Source organism: Ruditapes philippinarum, unplaced genomic scaffold (assembly GCF_026571515.1).
Source record: "Ruditapes philippinarum isolate M1 unplaced genomic scaffold, ASM2657151v2 ctg69_1_1_1_1, whole genome shotgun sequence".
Lineage (NCBI taxonomy): Eukaryota > Metazoa > Mollusca > Bivalvia > Venerida > Veneridae > Ruditapes > Ruditapes philippinarum.
Window position 1 is genome coordinate 798,850 of NW_026862474.1, and position 17,558 is coordinate 816,407.

The 17,558-nt window shown below is 30.8% G+C and overlaps 2 protein-coding genes across 5 annotated transcripts; one reads left to right on the forward strand and one right to left on the reverse strand.

Annotated features, from left to right (window-relative positions):
- Positions 1 to 1,845: 1,845 nt before the first annotated feature.
- On the reverse strand, positions 1,846 to 2,845 carry LOC132719206 (uncharacterized). Its single transcript, XM_060702955.1, has one exon. It carries the CDS (start codon positions 2,728 to 2,730, stop codon positions 1,849 to 1,851), a length of 882 nt encoding a protein of 293 aa, XP_060558938.1. The 5' UTR covers positions 2,731 to 2,845; the 3' UTR covers positions 1,846 to 1,848.
- A 4,542-nt stretch (positions 2,846 to 7,387) lies between these two features.
- On the forward strand, positions 7,388 to 16,618 carry LOC132719207 (caldesmon-like). Of its 4 annotated transcripts, none has more exons than XM_060702956.1 (3): positions 7,388 to 7,529; positions 14,050 to 14,339; positions 14,912 to 16,618. In XM_060702956.1, the coding sequence occupies exons 2-3, from the start codon at positions 14,075 to 14,077 to the stop codon at positions 15,763 to 15,765; spliced, it is 1,119 nt and encodes a 372-aa protein (XP_060558939.1). In that variant the 5' UTR covers positions 7,388 to 7,529; positions 14,050 to 14,074; the 3' UTR covers positions 15,766 to 16,618. The 4 variants fall into 4 exon arrangements, with proteins under 4 accessions (XP_060558939.1, XP_060558940.1, XP_060558942.1 ...); XM_060702957.1 differs by lacking the exon at positions 7,388 to 7,529 and adding an exon at positions 7,542 to 7,712; XM_060702959.1 differs by lacking the exon at positions 7,388 to 7,529 and adding an exon at positions 10,837 to 10,926.
- Positions 16,619 to 17,558: the final 940 nt, after the last annotated feature.

The following is a 17,558-nucleotide window of genomic DNA, read 5'->3' on the forward strand; positions in this document are numbered from 1 at the left end:
TGCAAAAAGAACACTATAAAAACTATTCCAACGTTGTGAACTCCTAACACCATGTATGAATAACATTAAATTGTCTATTGTCTGTTGTATATTTATGAATGTGAATCCATTTAATGTTGTTTCTGGTGTATTTTTTGAATTACTAAGTACGCGCTAGCCAACCGCAGACGTATTACATATTGTTAAGGTACGGCCATCAAGTGCTTGTGAACTTATTTGTTGGGAAAGTAGCAAAATATAAACACGGCAGTAGTTTGACTTCCATACCAATTACTAAATAACTATAAATGTAAATTTTTGCCGAAATTTGCCAATGAGTAACTTTTTGGAGAAAAATATTTTGAAAAATTAAAGTAGAATTTATGAGTCATAATGGGCTTTTAAGCGGTGATTTTAGAGGGGAGTGTCCTATATACATTTACATTTTCAAAAGTTGAAGATCTATGTGTTTTGGAATATTTAACCTTGAATTTAGCAATACAATGTATATTTGATTTAAAATGCATTTTATGGATGTATAACGAGACCATTTCAATGGTCATCAATCGTGATGTTAATATTTTCTTTATAATATTTCACATTAATGTTGATTTTTATTGAATAACCGTTCCGTGTGCTTTATTCATATATATAATATAAACGGATGTAATAATATTTATGAATTAATTTTCATTTGCCGTTTAAATGGGTCATATAACCTGTCAAAAGATATATACAATGTAACTGAAAATATACACGGCTTTAACAAGTTTTCCAATTGATTCTTTTTCTTAAAAATGTCCAGTTTTTTAAGTACAAGTACATTTCGTTCTGAAAGATATCATTAAGTTATATGTCCGTGTTGAGAAGGTTGTTTGCTGTATGTTCGGGTTATCTCATTAGTTCTAAAGATTTTGACAGGTTATATGACCATATGTAAGCGGTTGATCGTATATATAACCCGAGCCGCTAAGCAAGGGTTATATCGCAAATAACCGTTTATATACGATCATATAACATGTCAATAATATTTATAACGAATTAACATACATTACAATACATCAAACGTCCTTTGTTTAAGACAGAATGAAAATTAATTAAAATAAAATGAAGATTATATAAGCGACTCGATCATCCAATGAAAAGCGACGTTGCAAACGTACAGTATTATACAAACTTTTATATTTTAAACTAGACCATTAAAATTGTAAGATTAATATACGAACTTTTCAATTGAAAAAAGCTACATAACAAATTAGGTAAAATATTTCCTGGTTTGCATACTAAATAGACAGATACGCATACTTTTATTTAAAGGAAATTCCTTTATTATATAGATTCTACGTATAAAAGAAATATTGATGAAATATAAAAGCGTATTTATTTTCTATTTTCATGTTATTCTCATCTGTAAAGGTTTTTAATATTTTTCAAACATGTCAATGTTGCAAAAAACTTTAATTTTTAACGAATTCAGTTTTCTATGACTGTGTGAAAATTGTGGTAATCTTTCATACCAATCGATGAAAAACAGAGCTGATAAATAAATATAGTCCGTCAATAATGATCCTGATATAACTATACTTATTAATATTAATAATGTGACTGCCATACAAAATGCTTATTCAATATATCTACCCTTATTGTCACAAATCAACACATGAAAAAGATTGTTCAGTTCAACTGGGATACTGTTAAAGTACACCAAAATTAAAAAAAGCTTTCGAGAAATAAAAAAGAGGCATTTCTGAGGCATAATGGGTCTTTTAATAAAATTGACCCACTCTTTAATCATTTTATAAAACATTTAGGTTATCTTGAGGCAAACTTAGGTATATACAGTTCAATGAATATTTACCTTCGCCGTTACTAGCAATGTCCAGCCACAATGTCAGAGAAGGTGCTAGGTGGTCTTGGAATCTCGTCTTGGTCATGGGTATGATCACTTCCGGCACTCAAGATACTTATGTTTAGTTCATTGTCATTTCTTAAACCCACTAACGGTGACGTTATCGGCTCGGGCTTTGAACCGTACATCTTGGAGTTTAGAGGTGTTGCAGAGGCAGTGTAACGTCGAGCCCTCGGTAAAATATGGTGTTTGGGTTTTACTGGTGTTTCGTTTATTCCAGCTAGAAGATATTCCACTGTGTCATCCGAGGCGGGTGCTCTATGGTTCGCTGTTTTATCTTCCGCTTGCAAAGAAAAGTCAAGCGGTCGTGGTTGGTACATTTTTTCCTCAAAACTTTGAACAGGCGTCTGATACATTGAAGGTATCGGTTCGGCACATAGCGGTTCGAGATACGGGTAGTATGGAATAACTGTCGTCTGGCTTTGTCCGGGTTGATTTGCAACTTCCGGTCTATTCGTGATAAATCGGACATCACACATAGATCTTACATAGTCCATTGCCTGCATATACTCTCGTTGGCGTCTAATATTGTCGTCGTTAATCATCTGTGACAAGTTCCTGATGTACATCATGGCACAACGCAGTGCTCGAATCTTTGACATACGGCGGTGATTCAGGTGAAACTGTTCTGGCAGACACTTCTTTAAATCCTCGAGTGCACCGTTTATCTTTTGCATCCTTATTCTTTCCTGTGAGTTTGCTGTGAGTCTTTTCAGTTCGTTTTCACTGTCTTCATCTTCAATATTCCGTTTTTTACATTTTCGCCCAGGTCTTATTTTGTATTCCGTAGTTTCTTTTTCACACTTTATTTTCAGTGCAACATTGTTCTTACTGTCCTCCATATTTTAATAACTTAACGACTCACACCCAAGCACGCTAAAATTGCTAGTGTTTTTTTTAAAGTTTTCAAATATTGTATCATGTATACTGATGAGCCTCTCTGGCTTACGAAATCACGTGACATTAGGAAAATGACCAATAAAATTGCGATTTTTTGCTAAATGGCAATTTTGGTTCTTAGAGGGCGCGTAACTTTTCGCGCCAAGGTGTTAATCAGCGTCATATGCATTTATCAATTCTTTAGAATACCACCAGTGCCGTGTTTTATTAAGACATTAGACCAGAATATCGTACATATATCATACTTTATCAGTCAATGAAATTCTTCTTATCAAAGATCATCAAAAAAGATTCCAACAATTTGAAAGCGTTTAAGAGAAAAATCATTTCTTCTGAAAACATGTAAATCGGTTTTTAATAGTCATTTTCCGGACAAATAGCCGTAGCGCTGCCACTTTTATTGATGGTCATTGGGAAATAGACGATGGTAGAATACCATTATGTAAGGAGTATTTGATGGTCTAAAACAAATCGTTCAGTCGCAACAGTGCGGAGAAATTAATTCCTAACGCCCATTAAAGATTTTTAAACACTTTATTGCTAGAAACAGGAATTTGAAAACCTTTAGTAAGAATTGAAAAAAATGTACCATATGTAAAAATGTCGAAGATGAATTCCACATAACTAATGATTGCTAATGATTTTGTAAGGAAAGGTACTCGTTTTTTTTTTAAAGAATATACTGCATTTTGTAGCAATATGAAAAAGTGAGACTAGTACATAAACAAGCACCTAAGGTCGTCCCTCACTGACACCCATCACAAGAACAACCAACCCATAGACAAATGATATACATAAATTTCATTAGAAATCCACAAACAGCAGATTGAATACATATTTTAAAACCAAATGCCTGAAAAAAAAACTGTCGAAATCCGCGGAATATTTGATATTTTATACTTTAAGTTTATATGAAATTTGAATAAATCAAACTTTTTTATATACTTATGTATATACATACATAAAATAACATAACATTTTACAATGATACGCATTCATACATAAATACATTAATGTTAATATACAAAACGGTTTGGCTTAAAGTTTAATCATACAAAAATACTTTAATGTAAATATACAAAAGGGTTTGGCTTAAAGTTTTAACAATATAATATAAAATATGCTTACTGTGATGCTATAAAAGTAGATTTTAAACACATCATATGTAAAGTATGATAGTTTACATTATTACATATCATGTAATGTATGATACTTTACATTATTACATATCAATATGACAGGTATGACATTTTACATTACGTCAAGTATGATATTTTACATTATTACATCATAAATATGAATAGTTAATAAAATAGTATATAATTATAATGACATCAAATGTAAGTTTCATTATAGCTCATTTTTATCATTACAGTATATAATCGTTATATAGTATAACGTGTATAAATAAGGCAAAATCGATCATTGTTTCATGAACCGTTTTATATATCACGCGTTTGTAATATTAAAATACGTAATAAGTTATATTGCATTCGACATAAGAGTGAGCGCATTTTTGTCATTGTTATACAGAATTTCTTTTTTATGAAATCATGTCCTGGTCAAGTTTAAAGGTATATAGTTTATCAAACAGGCACGCGGGCCTAGTAGCTTAAAAACTTTATGCCTCCAGATAATTCAAAATATTTCAAGACAAAAAACTTGAGAAAAATTTACTAAGATTTTAAGAAAAGTAAAAAGATTCAAGTATAAATTTACAATTTATGTGCAATTTCGGACTGCACTATTTATCTCCATATTTCTACTGCGTGACTAAAGCAGTAAAGACTATTTTTGCATATTTTGGCCGTTTTTGTTAATTTACTTTCTGGATCGTAAGTGCTGTTTGCAATGTGTAAATTAATATCTTTGTCAGCTTCACAATATTTATCTTTTAAATTTATCTTTTTTTATATGAAAATTAGCATGAATCTGGAGGCACGTTGCTTTAAAACTACATATGTAGCTCAAATAATGAAGCATATTCAGTCTTATCCTGAAAATGAAATTCTGGTTCTAACATTTGAATTAACTCAAACTTAAGGGGAAGCAATTTGGGGCAAGTATTTTTAAACTTGACAGATTACTAAATAGTTGTGATAAAAAAACTCTACTAAAACTATCTTTATTTTTTAAAAACATTATGTTAAAATTTAGATAACACTTTTCATTCTCCGTTCCCTATTTTTTACTTAACTTATATTGAAATTACTTAGTATGATCTCCTATTTTTGTTTATTAACCTAGTCATAATTGTATTCTTTTATGTGCTATTAGTTGATTTTTTTCTGTTATTTTCTGATTGATTGTTTGTTATAACCAGTTGCAAATTACATGCCTTGGTTTAATAAAAACTGAAACTGTAAAAAATATAAGAAATTCAACATTTTTCTTCTTCGAATGTTCGCGGAACTAAGACAATGGATGTCAATAAATTAATTATTAACAAATGATTTGCAAATTATATATCTAACTACAAATCAGTCATTAGTACGTATTTTTGCACGTGCTCGAGTGACATCACAGCATGAAGTTATTCGAAGATCTTTATTACCGATAATCGCCGTAACGTACCGATTAGCACCTAGGTGCGAGATGTTGCGGAACCATTTCCTGACAATCGATGGAATCGTAAAGTGGCGCTGGGTGGTCGGTGATGGGTAATTAATAGCCTTTCTTGTCGTGTAGGGAGTTAAGACAATGTTGATTAACGCTCGATCCTCTGTGAAGTTTCGCAAGAACTTGTTAAATGATGACAGCTCAAGTTATCATTTAGAGATTTTATTGGGAACAATTTGGTAATCATTATAATAACCATTTTTTTTAAATAAAATTGCATAGACACATAAATAATCAATTAAAAACTTTGAAATGACGAAAATTAAAGTGATTTCTTATTCCATAAATGTATCTTCAATACACATAAAGCAGTATTAAAAAGATTTATATTATCGAGACTTAACATGAGTACAATTTCAGGCATTTTTTTTCGGAGTATTTTTTTTTATTCACGAACGTACTCATTTTCTATATATAAAACCAATTAAGGTATTGCTGTATGCAGGATTTTAAGGGTTTCCAACGATTGATTCATGTAATAACTTCCGGCAAAAAAAACAACAAACAAACAAAAAAAAACAAACAAAAAACAAACAAACAAAACACAATTTTAAATGATTTAAAGATGAGTAGGTCTACAATGGGCACATTTTCAATTAGTATTTCAAATATTGCTAAAAACAGTAGAAATGTATCATTTTGGATTTCTTTTTATAAAATACTGCTGGATAAAAAATGTTGATAAAGTTATATTTTAAGTTGATTTAGATGCAGTTTTGTACAACTATGTCCGTCGTAAATGCATTTAGTTTTCGGTAGATTATGTCATTTTTGATAAAAAAAAACATACACTGATTCAACCTTATATATACTAATGATGATTTAATTGCACATCATTGATGTGGCATTTCCTCGTACTCTGGTCCTGCCCACCACAAAACAACAACAACAACAAAACAATAAACAATCAGGCGGCTAGTGACTAATACAAAGGTAATGAGGCATAGTATAAATCAGTCATTAAATTGATTATTATACATGTAAAACATAATGTTAAATAATTTTATACGCTGTTTTATATTACACACAATAATACGGTTCTATCAAATCACTGTGGCATTTTTACAGGGTATTTTTTGAACCAGGGTGACGCATGATTAGAGTACTTCATTGAATAAAACCCTTTTTGTTCTTCTTTTATTCTTCATATGCAAATACCGTCAATGGGCCTGATAGACAAGTATTGTTTGATTTAAGATAATAAAAAAGACACTGATTACGGATAATCGATAACGAGTATTAATGAAATCCAATCAGTTTATCCCTTTAACCTATTTGTTAGAGCACTAAGATTTATTCAACAGGTAGCTAAATCAGTAAAATACGAACAACGTCAGTTTTAGATACGTTCAACAGCAGTTGAACAAGAAATGGTATATATCATTAATATATATTATGCAATACTATCTTTTTTACATTGTAACATGTTTATTTAAAAAAATAGTTGTAGCCCGACAATGCGAGTACAATGCAAGTAAACAAATTCTTGCAGCTTTTGTGAATCACTTTCGAGCCGGCTTCCTGGAACTAATCAGAACTGGTGTCTTTAGAAGTAACAGCCGTCCTTGGCCAGAGTATAGCTTGAACCATCGGTCTTTGAGTTGGGAGGCAGGCACCTTAATCACAAAGCAATTGTTGCCATAGACAAGTAATCGCCGAAAATATACTGACGTTACGTTATGTTACGCCGTTGTAAAAGCAAACTTCCATTGTAATATTTCCTTTATACTGATAAACAACAACAACAACAAAATAAAACAGAGAACTAAGTCAGATTGTAACCGTTGATGTTGGTAAATCCCGGAGCAATCCATACACGCACATTGACAATCTTATAAATGAAATAAAAATAAATCAAAACGAGAAGTCGAAAGAAGAAAATGAATGAATTTGCATTCATTCATTTATTTATAAAGGGAACTATGTATATTCATTTTTTAAAGAGTCGCAACAACGTTCCGATCTGCCGTTAAAGGAATTCTTCTTATAGTTTGAGCGCGTGGAGTCGTATCTATTTAAACTGTCGTCTGATGACAGCAGTATATACCGGGTGGATTATTGTTTCAATCATAACTGTGAAATAGCAGACCCCACTTTACAAAAATGACACGTAAAATTCTCGGTGCGTATTACCTTCACGTATTTGTAATACTTAAAATGCATAGTATAGTATTGATGGCAGATTTGTCATTATAAATAAAACAGGAAACATTATAAAGTGTATCTTTACAAAAACATACATTATTTATCATGTTTAATTAATTTTCGGATATTAATTTAAGGTTTTTTATTGCTTCTTTTTAAGGTAAGCGATTTTCTTATCTATTTTTTCTGTATCTACATGCTCATGTCATTAACTGGTATATATAAGGATTTTTGGCGGATAAATATAATACATGTACATGAATTTTTCCCGTTTTTATTTTTCCAGATTTAATTCACTAACCAAAAGTTTGAGCCTTGTGACCATATTCCGACAAAACCAAAAATACAAAATACACAAATATATAGTATACATCTTTTAGAAACTGTTTAATGTACCAAATTTTCACGTCCGTGTGAACAAGAACATAAATGTTCATTATAAATATACAGAAGTATTTTTGTAAGCCTTTTTTTTCTAAACTGTACCAAGCTATATATCATCAGCAAATCTTGAAGAAAAAACAACTAACTTTCGAATTCTTGCATGATAAAAATGTTTGTATGTTAAAGCAGAATACCTCCAGATTCATGTTAATTTTCATGAAAATTTTAAAGTAAAACATTGTGTAGTGAACATAGAAAGTAATTTACACGTTACAAACGTGAATTACTATCCATGTAAATTACCAAAAATATATCAAAATATGCAAAAATACCTCTTGCTGCGTTAGTCACGCAGTAAAAATATGGTGATAAATACTGCAAAATCAGTCATTAATCGCACAGAACATGTAATTTAATACTTGTATCTTGAATCGTTTTACTTTTCTTTTAATCATAGAACTTTTTTATGCTTGTTTTTCTTGAAATATGTTTTGCCTCATCTTGAGGCAAGCAGCTTTAAGAGCGGGTGGCGCATTCACGAAATCATTGCTTACCAGTAAAAACCCTACCGCAACAGTTTCTTCTGTTTTCATACAATATTCATCTGTGCTAAATTATAGGGACATCTTTTTGAGAATCTATTACATGATTTATGGTAACACCATGATCTTACTGTTTAAAAAATAAAAATATTCATTAATGAAGCTTTGTACCTTTAATACTTATGTGAAACCAAACGACTTTGAGCAGATTTTTTTTAGTACAAACATTCATTCAAGTATATAGAAAATTGATTCGCTTCTTTGAAAATTAGAATTTATTACAGTCTCATATTTACACGTAAACAACATTGAGTGACGATAGCTAAATTTTGCCATGTAAAACGTTTGTGCCCGGACGAGAATGGTGAAAAAGAGAAAATGACAAGGTTTTTGCTCAGTTGCCTTTTTCACAAACACACTAAGATATATCATAATAATTCATTAATTAAAGAAACCAAAATGGATCATTAAAAACTGCTTAATATATGTATGTTTGTATATTAAGGTATCTTTTTCTTTTCTTTGTTTATATTTTGCTCTAAGATTACAACCTAGTGTAAGAAATATATTTTTTTATTTTAAAGGGACTCCACTGAGTTTAAAAGCTTTGAATTTCATACATAAATCAGCTGGGGGCACTTAAAACAGAAATATATGCAAAGATAGTTAAGAAATATACTTTGAAATAAATTGAAAATCGTATTTTTATGCTTTTCTTAGCCCGATTTGAGTTAAAGCGTTTAAATGCTTTTGATTTTGGGTCATTTCATTTGTTTACAATTTGAAAAATTATTTTCAATCCCATTATGTAAAAAAAAGACAACCTCAGTGGAGTCCCTTTAATCAAGGATGATAAATTAAATATATTTCAAGCCTGCCACGTATACGAACATATACCGTCATAGATGTATTGTAAGGCCTTTATAAACCAGATTTCGGGCTCATTCCCTTTCATGTCTGTATCGGGTAGGTTTGTATTTTTATATGTATATGTGCTTCGAATTTTTGTTTGAAATCAACTTTACATAAATGTACACCTATGTTTTAACATGAACAGACCGCTAATTTAAGTGAGCCTTGATGTTGAATTCATCGCAGAAATATATCAATGCCTTCGCTACACAAGACTCTGTTAGATACTTTATAAAGTTATATTAATACTTAACAAGTCTATGCACCCTAAATATGGAACTATTTTTTCAGTGAAGTGAAGCAGGTAAATCTGCAAACTGTCTCTTGAAGTTATTCGATATTTCCAGATAATTTACAATATTTGCGGACCATTAATAAATTCTGGACCTATCAGTTGCATCTGATATCTTCCTGACAGAACAAGGCTGAACGACACTAAATCATGCGAAAACTGATCACCATAAAATGGATATAATTTGTAAAACACATTATAGCGTTGTATAAAGACAAATATTTTCCAACACATTAATAGATAGAATAATCTAACTGCCCATTTAGATATTGTCAAAAATCGATCACTCCTGTATAAAAACAAATAACTCGTTCAGTATCTATAAAACCAATCTGGGAACCAATTGTGCCCGGTCTGCAATCTAACTAAACCATCTTTTAACTATTGTATGTTATTCATTTTTCTTAACTCTTTGATGGTATGTATGGAAGTAGATATCACTGATTTTTTGGACTAGATTACTGGATTATTATAATAGAGCATAAATTCACAAATATAGCTTGTACACGTCTACATTACATTACATAATTGAGAATTCATAAATATTGGATTGTAAGTAGAAATGGTGATAATAATGATCCTAATAATAATGATGATGATATTATAATGATATTGATGATAATGAAGGTGATGATGATGACAGTTATTATAATGATAATTACGATGATGATAATTATGATGATGATAATTATGATGATGATACTTATAATGGTAATAATAACAAGAGTATCTTCTCCGGGAATATGCTCCCTTTTCACAGTAATAATAATAATAATGATGATGATGATGATGATGATGATGATGATGATGATGATGATAATTATGATGAAGAAGTAGATGATGATGATGATAATGGTGATGATGATGGTGGTGATGATGATGATGATTCTCCTTCTTCTTCTTCTTCTTCGTCGTCGTCGTCTTCTTCTTCTTCGTCGTCCTCTCCGTCTTCTTCTTCTTATGATGAGGATAATGATGATCGCACAAAAATATGATGATCATAACACATTTCCATTTGTAAAAGACGATAAACTATTGAGCGCAATGCTCAGTTTTAAAATTCTTTTCAAATAATGTGTCTTTTTTAAATAACATGACACCAATATATACTGTATACGTAGATTGTAGATTTGATCTACAACATCTTAAATCATTTATAAATCAGCTAAGTGCTCATTGTTTCTTTGTCACGCTCTTAAGGAATGGTTTGTTTTAAAAGTGCAGGATTAGAGAAAATTTATGAGGTGCGTGTGTCTTAATATATGTGTGTGAAAATTTAACAGGTGAGAGAAAACGGAATAACGTAGAAACCGCTTTATGATTTTAAAAAAAACTTTTTATATGTTATGCTAATATTTCATAACATGGAAATGACAAAAATAAATTGGTGTTGAAAATGAAGTATTTTAGGATAATGCACTGTCTGAAATGTATTTAAAGGTAACAGAATACAGTTGTATACTATTTTAGAGTAATGCAACGTGGTTTTATAATGGTAGTGAAATGAAATTTGAAGTGTAATACAATAAATGTAATTTTTAGGAATTTTCTATTTTAGAGTAATGCAATACAGAAGCTTCTTGTTATAGGACTATATGGTATTACGAGTAATGCAATGCATATATTTTCGAGTAATGCAATATAGAAGATTCTTTTCATAGGACACTATAATACACCAAGTAATGCAATGTATACATTTCAGAGTAATGCATTTTAGAAGATTCTTTTCATATGACTATGTGATATTTTCGAGTAATGCAATGTATATATTTTTGAGTAATGCAATAAAGAAGATTCTTTTGATAGGACAATATGATATTTTAGAGTAATGGAGCGTATATATTTTAGAGTAATGCAATGTATATTATAAGATTTTTTTCAAAGGACAATATGATATTTTCGAGTAATCGATGCATATATTTTAGAGTAATGCAATATAGAAGATTCTTTTCACAGGACAATATGATATTTTAGAGTAATGCAATGCATATATTCCAGGGTGATGCAATACACAGGTAGATATATTATGGTAATATAATATTATGATTTAGCGATGCGATCTAATGTTTTAGGCTTATGAAATATGTATATATTAGCACAATTTAGTAAAGATGTAATTAAAGTAATACAATATCATATTTCAGTGTTATGCAAAGTCACAATAATATTTCAGTGTCAAACATTGTGATATTTTAGAATATTGCAAGTTATCATTTTTTAATTAAAATGTCCTGTAATATCAAGGTAAGGAAACTTTTACACTCATTGCTCAGTACAGGTTTGTTCCAGGAACAAATTCGAGAGTGTTTCAATAAGTTTATAGCCCAAACACAGTCGAACTAAAATTGAATAGTGTAAACTAAGGTAGAGAAATGAAATAAAATATTCTGTAACAACGAAGGTTTCAGGGTCATTCAAAGAAACATGTTTGGCAAAAAAAATCAAAGATTTCTCATGATTCCATCATTTAATATGTTACATGTATATAAACGTTACGCTGAATCAAATGAAATAATTACATATTTCATAAAAAAAATTTAGTAATGAATATTATTCTTCACTCAAAATATATAAAACAATTGAAGCAGAAAAATGTCTTGCTGGCAATATTTGTTTTTATAGACTTTAATGAGGTATCAAGGGTGCAATTTGTAACTTTATAAATCATTTGAATTTCTTTATTATATCATATCCTTGCTTTACAGTGAACTTTATCAGGTCGTTACACTTCTTCAAGTATTATTTGTTTAAGAAACAAAAATAAATAAAATAGATTTCATTGTGTATAATAACCTACAAATTAAAGTTCTTTTAACATATTGTTTTCATAAATTTGACATGAACATATTGAAAATTGTGCTCAAAATTGGAACGAAAATGTGTGTTCTGATCATACATTGGGGGGAAAAGAAATCGTAGAATTTAGTCTGAAAGTAATGGACCACGCGCTAATTCCACGCCTAAAATGCGAAAAGATTCTTGATCTGAAATGCGAATCCCACAAAAAATGAATAAACGATTTTTTTTTATTTCAAATCATTTGAGTACATGAATTATTCTATCTTGAAGAGTTTCACAGCTATTGACAGGTAGGAGGAAAATTCTGACGGAACCAAATAAACATGATAAACTTTAAGGATTATTTCTAGAGTGCTTCAAAATCCTAAATAATGCAGTTCACCTGCAGATACTTGAAATTCACCTAGTTTAGAAGATTTATTAATGTGTACGACATGGCATTAGAAGAAATAACACGTATTTAAGCAGTTGTTTATGATGATATTAAGTCAATGGTAAAAATAACTTAATACATGTGTACATGTATATGCATCTAGTGTATGCTATTAAATATTCACAAATCTATCTGTTCATTAGGATTATTCCTTTTTATCAATCATTGAGTGCAGCACGTTACTCTGAACATGTCAGGTAGACGAAAAAATTATTCGTTCTAAAATGTTCACTCAAAAGTCAAAGTATCTCATGATTTTGAGTAAATTCTACTTCGTTCGTAAAGTAAAAGTTAACCCAAACTTTGCGATATCCGTAACTCGCCGCAAAATCTGAAAAGTGTTGTTATTTTTATATTTTAGATAGTACTGCGGATGGAATCAATGATATAATCACCAATTTCATAAAGGAGATATTGTTAGGAGTTTGAATATAAATTCATATATTTCTTTCTTATATGTATGTACCAAGTAGTTTTATTATGCCTTTATGTTTTTAAACACTTTTGGAGAATTTTGAAGAATGAAACCGTGTAGTCATTCAGGATAAAATTAGCGATTGTTGCAAAAAAGCAGTTGTTTCTGCTGATAATAATACCATCTCTGAAAAATTACTGCTATTTTAAGTGTTGAGTTTTTATATTAGCTTGAATGTAAAGAAAAAAGTGCGAACGAGACTGTGAGACCATCTGAGTAATCAGTATATACAGTTAAACCTGTTTTCAAAGACCAGTGTAGGATATAAAAAAGGCATTCTCCCAAATAGGGTATTGCCATATACATGTACTGAAACTTACCAGGTTAAGGATATATAGTTTAGCACTATATGGCTGTCCCTAAAGGGACAATAAAATGTTAGGTTGCTCTGCAGCTGGTCAAAACTTTCAAAAAGGGAGAATATTGGGATTTAAAAACATTTTTTTTCTGTATATTATTTCGCAAGTGGCCTTTACCCTAAGTCTGACTGTATCTGATACTATGAATCTTAAACAATACCAGTAACCTGTTCGCACAGATAGAGATAAGTTAAACAATAAATCAGAAATAGATTTTTCCGTTTATGTAATCATTTCTCCAATTTATCATTTCTATCTTTTTATGTCTTATTTAAGTTATTTTTAATCTTTTTTATTGTAGTTAAACGAGATATTAATCTGAGATAATGTTTGGACAAGGTGGTAGGGGTAAGATTAGAACGAAATTAGAAACACTTCTTCGCCAGGACCACAGTGACGTCTATTTTGACAATGAAAGGCTTAACGATCAACTTAATCTACGTATTGATGATATGCAAAAAGAGCTGCTGCGGAATGATTTACAACGCGGAGTTGAAATAGGAAAACTGCGCCAGGAGATACGTGAGTTTAAAGCGTTACAAACTTCAAACCAGGAAGAAAAGGAGACAGCACCAAGACCTCATACTTCTGGTATGTTTCTTTATTATCTTTTTCATTGTTTATTTTTATTTCTCAAAAAATATCTATTTATTTTTATCTTTATTTTATATCTCTGTTTGATAAAGTATTGTTTAATTTTGTTAAATGCGTCAATAGGTTATACTTTTGAGATATACATTTTTTTAATAATTACATGTATATGAAGTTTGTTTGGGTACGAAGAATATACGTTTTTACCCTTAACTTTTTATACATGCACTTACCGACATGTACACTTTAAGTTTTTCATAACATATACAAGTACATGTATTGGGCACGTCTGTTCTTTTCTGTATAACTCTTTGAAACTTTATTTTGATCTACATCTGTTGATATAGATTTATTCCGTTTTCACTTATCTTACTTAAGTTATCTACGGAGATTTCACATTTTAACAACTAGTAATTGAAATTCTAAAATATGTTGGCAAATTTAAGCATTAATACTGGATGAAAGTTTAATTAACTAACTGTGTACACTATTTTCAACAAAATGCATGGTTCGCACCATGCACATGTTTGTAATACATTAAGTAATATAATATTGTCTTCTTTTATCAACAGTTGGACATTCGTCGAGAAAAAGAACAGCCAACGCGGGTACCAGACAGAGAGCTCAGTCCGCGTGGGCGCGCACCCAAACAAAAGAAACTGAGACCAACGCCGAACCGGAACTTCCGGTAACAGAGGAGGAAAGTAGTCCGACAGCGCGGAGTGATTCTCCGTCTTCTTCGGTTTCTACATTAAGGAACACTAAAACACTAAAAAAATACAGAAATATAGGCGCAAGTAGCTTTAAAGAAAACAATAGATTCCCAGAAGAGTGGTACATTAAATGTTTACCAGCGTCAGACGCAGCTATACATAACGCGCGTAAAAAGGTCAACGGAAAGTTTGTTGCGCCTAAATTTGGTTTGCTAGGTAAACTCCGAGAAAAAGAAGAGATGGAGAAAAAGTTAGCCGCATATTCGAAAATAAAACCGAAACTGGCAGAAAATAAAAACGGTGATAGCAGTGATAAAATTGATGAGTCAGAAGGAATGAACTTGGTTTGTGAGGAACAGGTTAAACCCGTTCTTATGTCGCGTAGAAGACTGATGGAAATTTCAAACGCTGAAAATCTTGTGGACAGGGGACCTAGTAGAAATACCGTTCGAAAACAAAACTTAAAAGACATAAATGAACAAGATAACAAAAGAATAAATGACAAAGTGAAAGATTTTTGCAAAGATTTTGAAGAACGAAAAGCCAGTGAGCTGAAAGCAATGAAAGAACGCGAAGAAGCGAGGCGACAAGACGCATTAGAGAAAATACAATTGAAAGCCATGGAAGAAGCGCAATTAAAGAAACAGGAGGAGGAAAGAAAGAAAAATGAAGATGATGACGATGATGATAGATTTAAAAATAGATGGAAATAAAGTTTTTATTAGATAAAGTTTTAAATTGCATGTTGTTGGCGTGAATATGACTTATTGCTTGAATGGATTATATAAAGAGTAGCATGTGTTCTAACCAAGATGTAAAAACACAAATAAGAAAAAAAAACAAGACAGCAGCTGGTGCTTTAGATTTCTGTAAATACATTGGAATCGTTCAGTTGTTGCACAAGAAATGGTTTAGTACATGAAAAACAGATACATGTACGGGAATGTTGAAGTCTTTTAAAATAATATTTACAACCAAATTTTAAGCGTTTCCGTATGAATTCGACATAAGAATATCTTATGATCTTTTGGAAATGAGTTAGCCAATCGCTGTCACTGAGAGCTTTGTTTTTCAAATTTGAATTTTGTCAGGTTTCGCTGAAAAAAAAATTAAAAAGTTATTATTTAATTTTTCTTTCTTTCTTAATTTTTGCATAAATTTGCGGTATTAGGGATAATACTTAACTCAGGGTAATAGCTTTTCATGTTGAGCGATGTATATACATATATGTATGCAACACAAATGCCTTATCATAAAAGAGGTACACTGTATTTTCAAATCATAATCACAGGAGCTAGATTTACAATAAAGTTTTGAAACAATCTGGTTTAAAATCAGGTCCTAGATACGCTTTATGTAAAACGTAAAGCCTGAACTTTAGTTAGATTGATTTTGTTTCAAATGAAAAACAAACAAAAATGTTTGAAATTCTGGTAAAACTGAATCCTTCATTTAAACAGCATATTTCACATCATAAAAGTGTACAAAAAGAAGAATTTTCCAAGTTTTCTTTTGACATAGAATATTGTGATTGTTTTTATAGATAATAAAATAGTCTACAAAACATTGTTGCCTTTGTTTGCTATGTATCCTTCTTTGAGTTTAGCGCCATTTTATAGTATTTCATTTAAACTCATTGGAGTTCTTAATATCGTAAAACAAATGGTGATGGCGTAAATCATAAAATTACAATAATTCACAATTCGCAGTGACCGTAAAATAGCACCCTCCTGACATATTGTTATTGCCTTTTTTAAATTGCATACTGAGACTTATTCATGTATTCAAAAAAAAATATTTTATCATCAAAGCTAGTTAATATAGAATTCATATTTCGCTTTTAACTACTTATGGGTTAAAAAGAGTAACTACGACGGGACCAAGTCCTAACCGTGGTCCCTTTAATAGGTTATCGGATATCTGTTTTATTTTAATTCATAACCATTTATTTAAGATAGAATAGAAATCAATTGAACTTTTTGTAATAATTTGTCATTTAAAACGTTTGATCTTTTATTGCCTCTTAACAGTTGTCTCCGCATGCTGATAGTTCAATGATTAAAGTTCACTCAAAGCATTTATTATCCAAAGAAATTACCTTTTGACTTGTCCACAATGCAAAAAAATTCTCTTACTATGTTAGCAATGGGGCTAAAAGTCTTGCATATAACTTATCAATTATTTTACACATTTGTGCATTCAAATTTTCACCTGTATTATCAACATTTATACTTTTGTTCGTTTCTTGATAATTAATTTTATTAATATGGATTTATTTTGTTCTGGTAATGTTTTATGTGGACTAACACAGTATATATCATATGGTGACTTTCCAGCTTTACTGGTGGAGGAAGACCTGAGGTGCCCTTCCGTGTAATATTTCAAGTACGAACGGGACCAGAACCACCGACGATCCTTAAGCTAGCTGAATAGCTTCCTCACATTAAAGAATCCAAAGTCCCGGGGGGATTCGTACCTACAGCGGTGAGGGGCAAGTGGTTGGAAG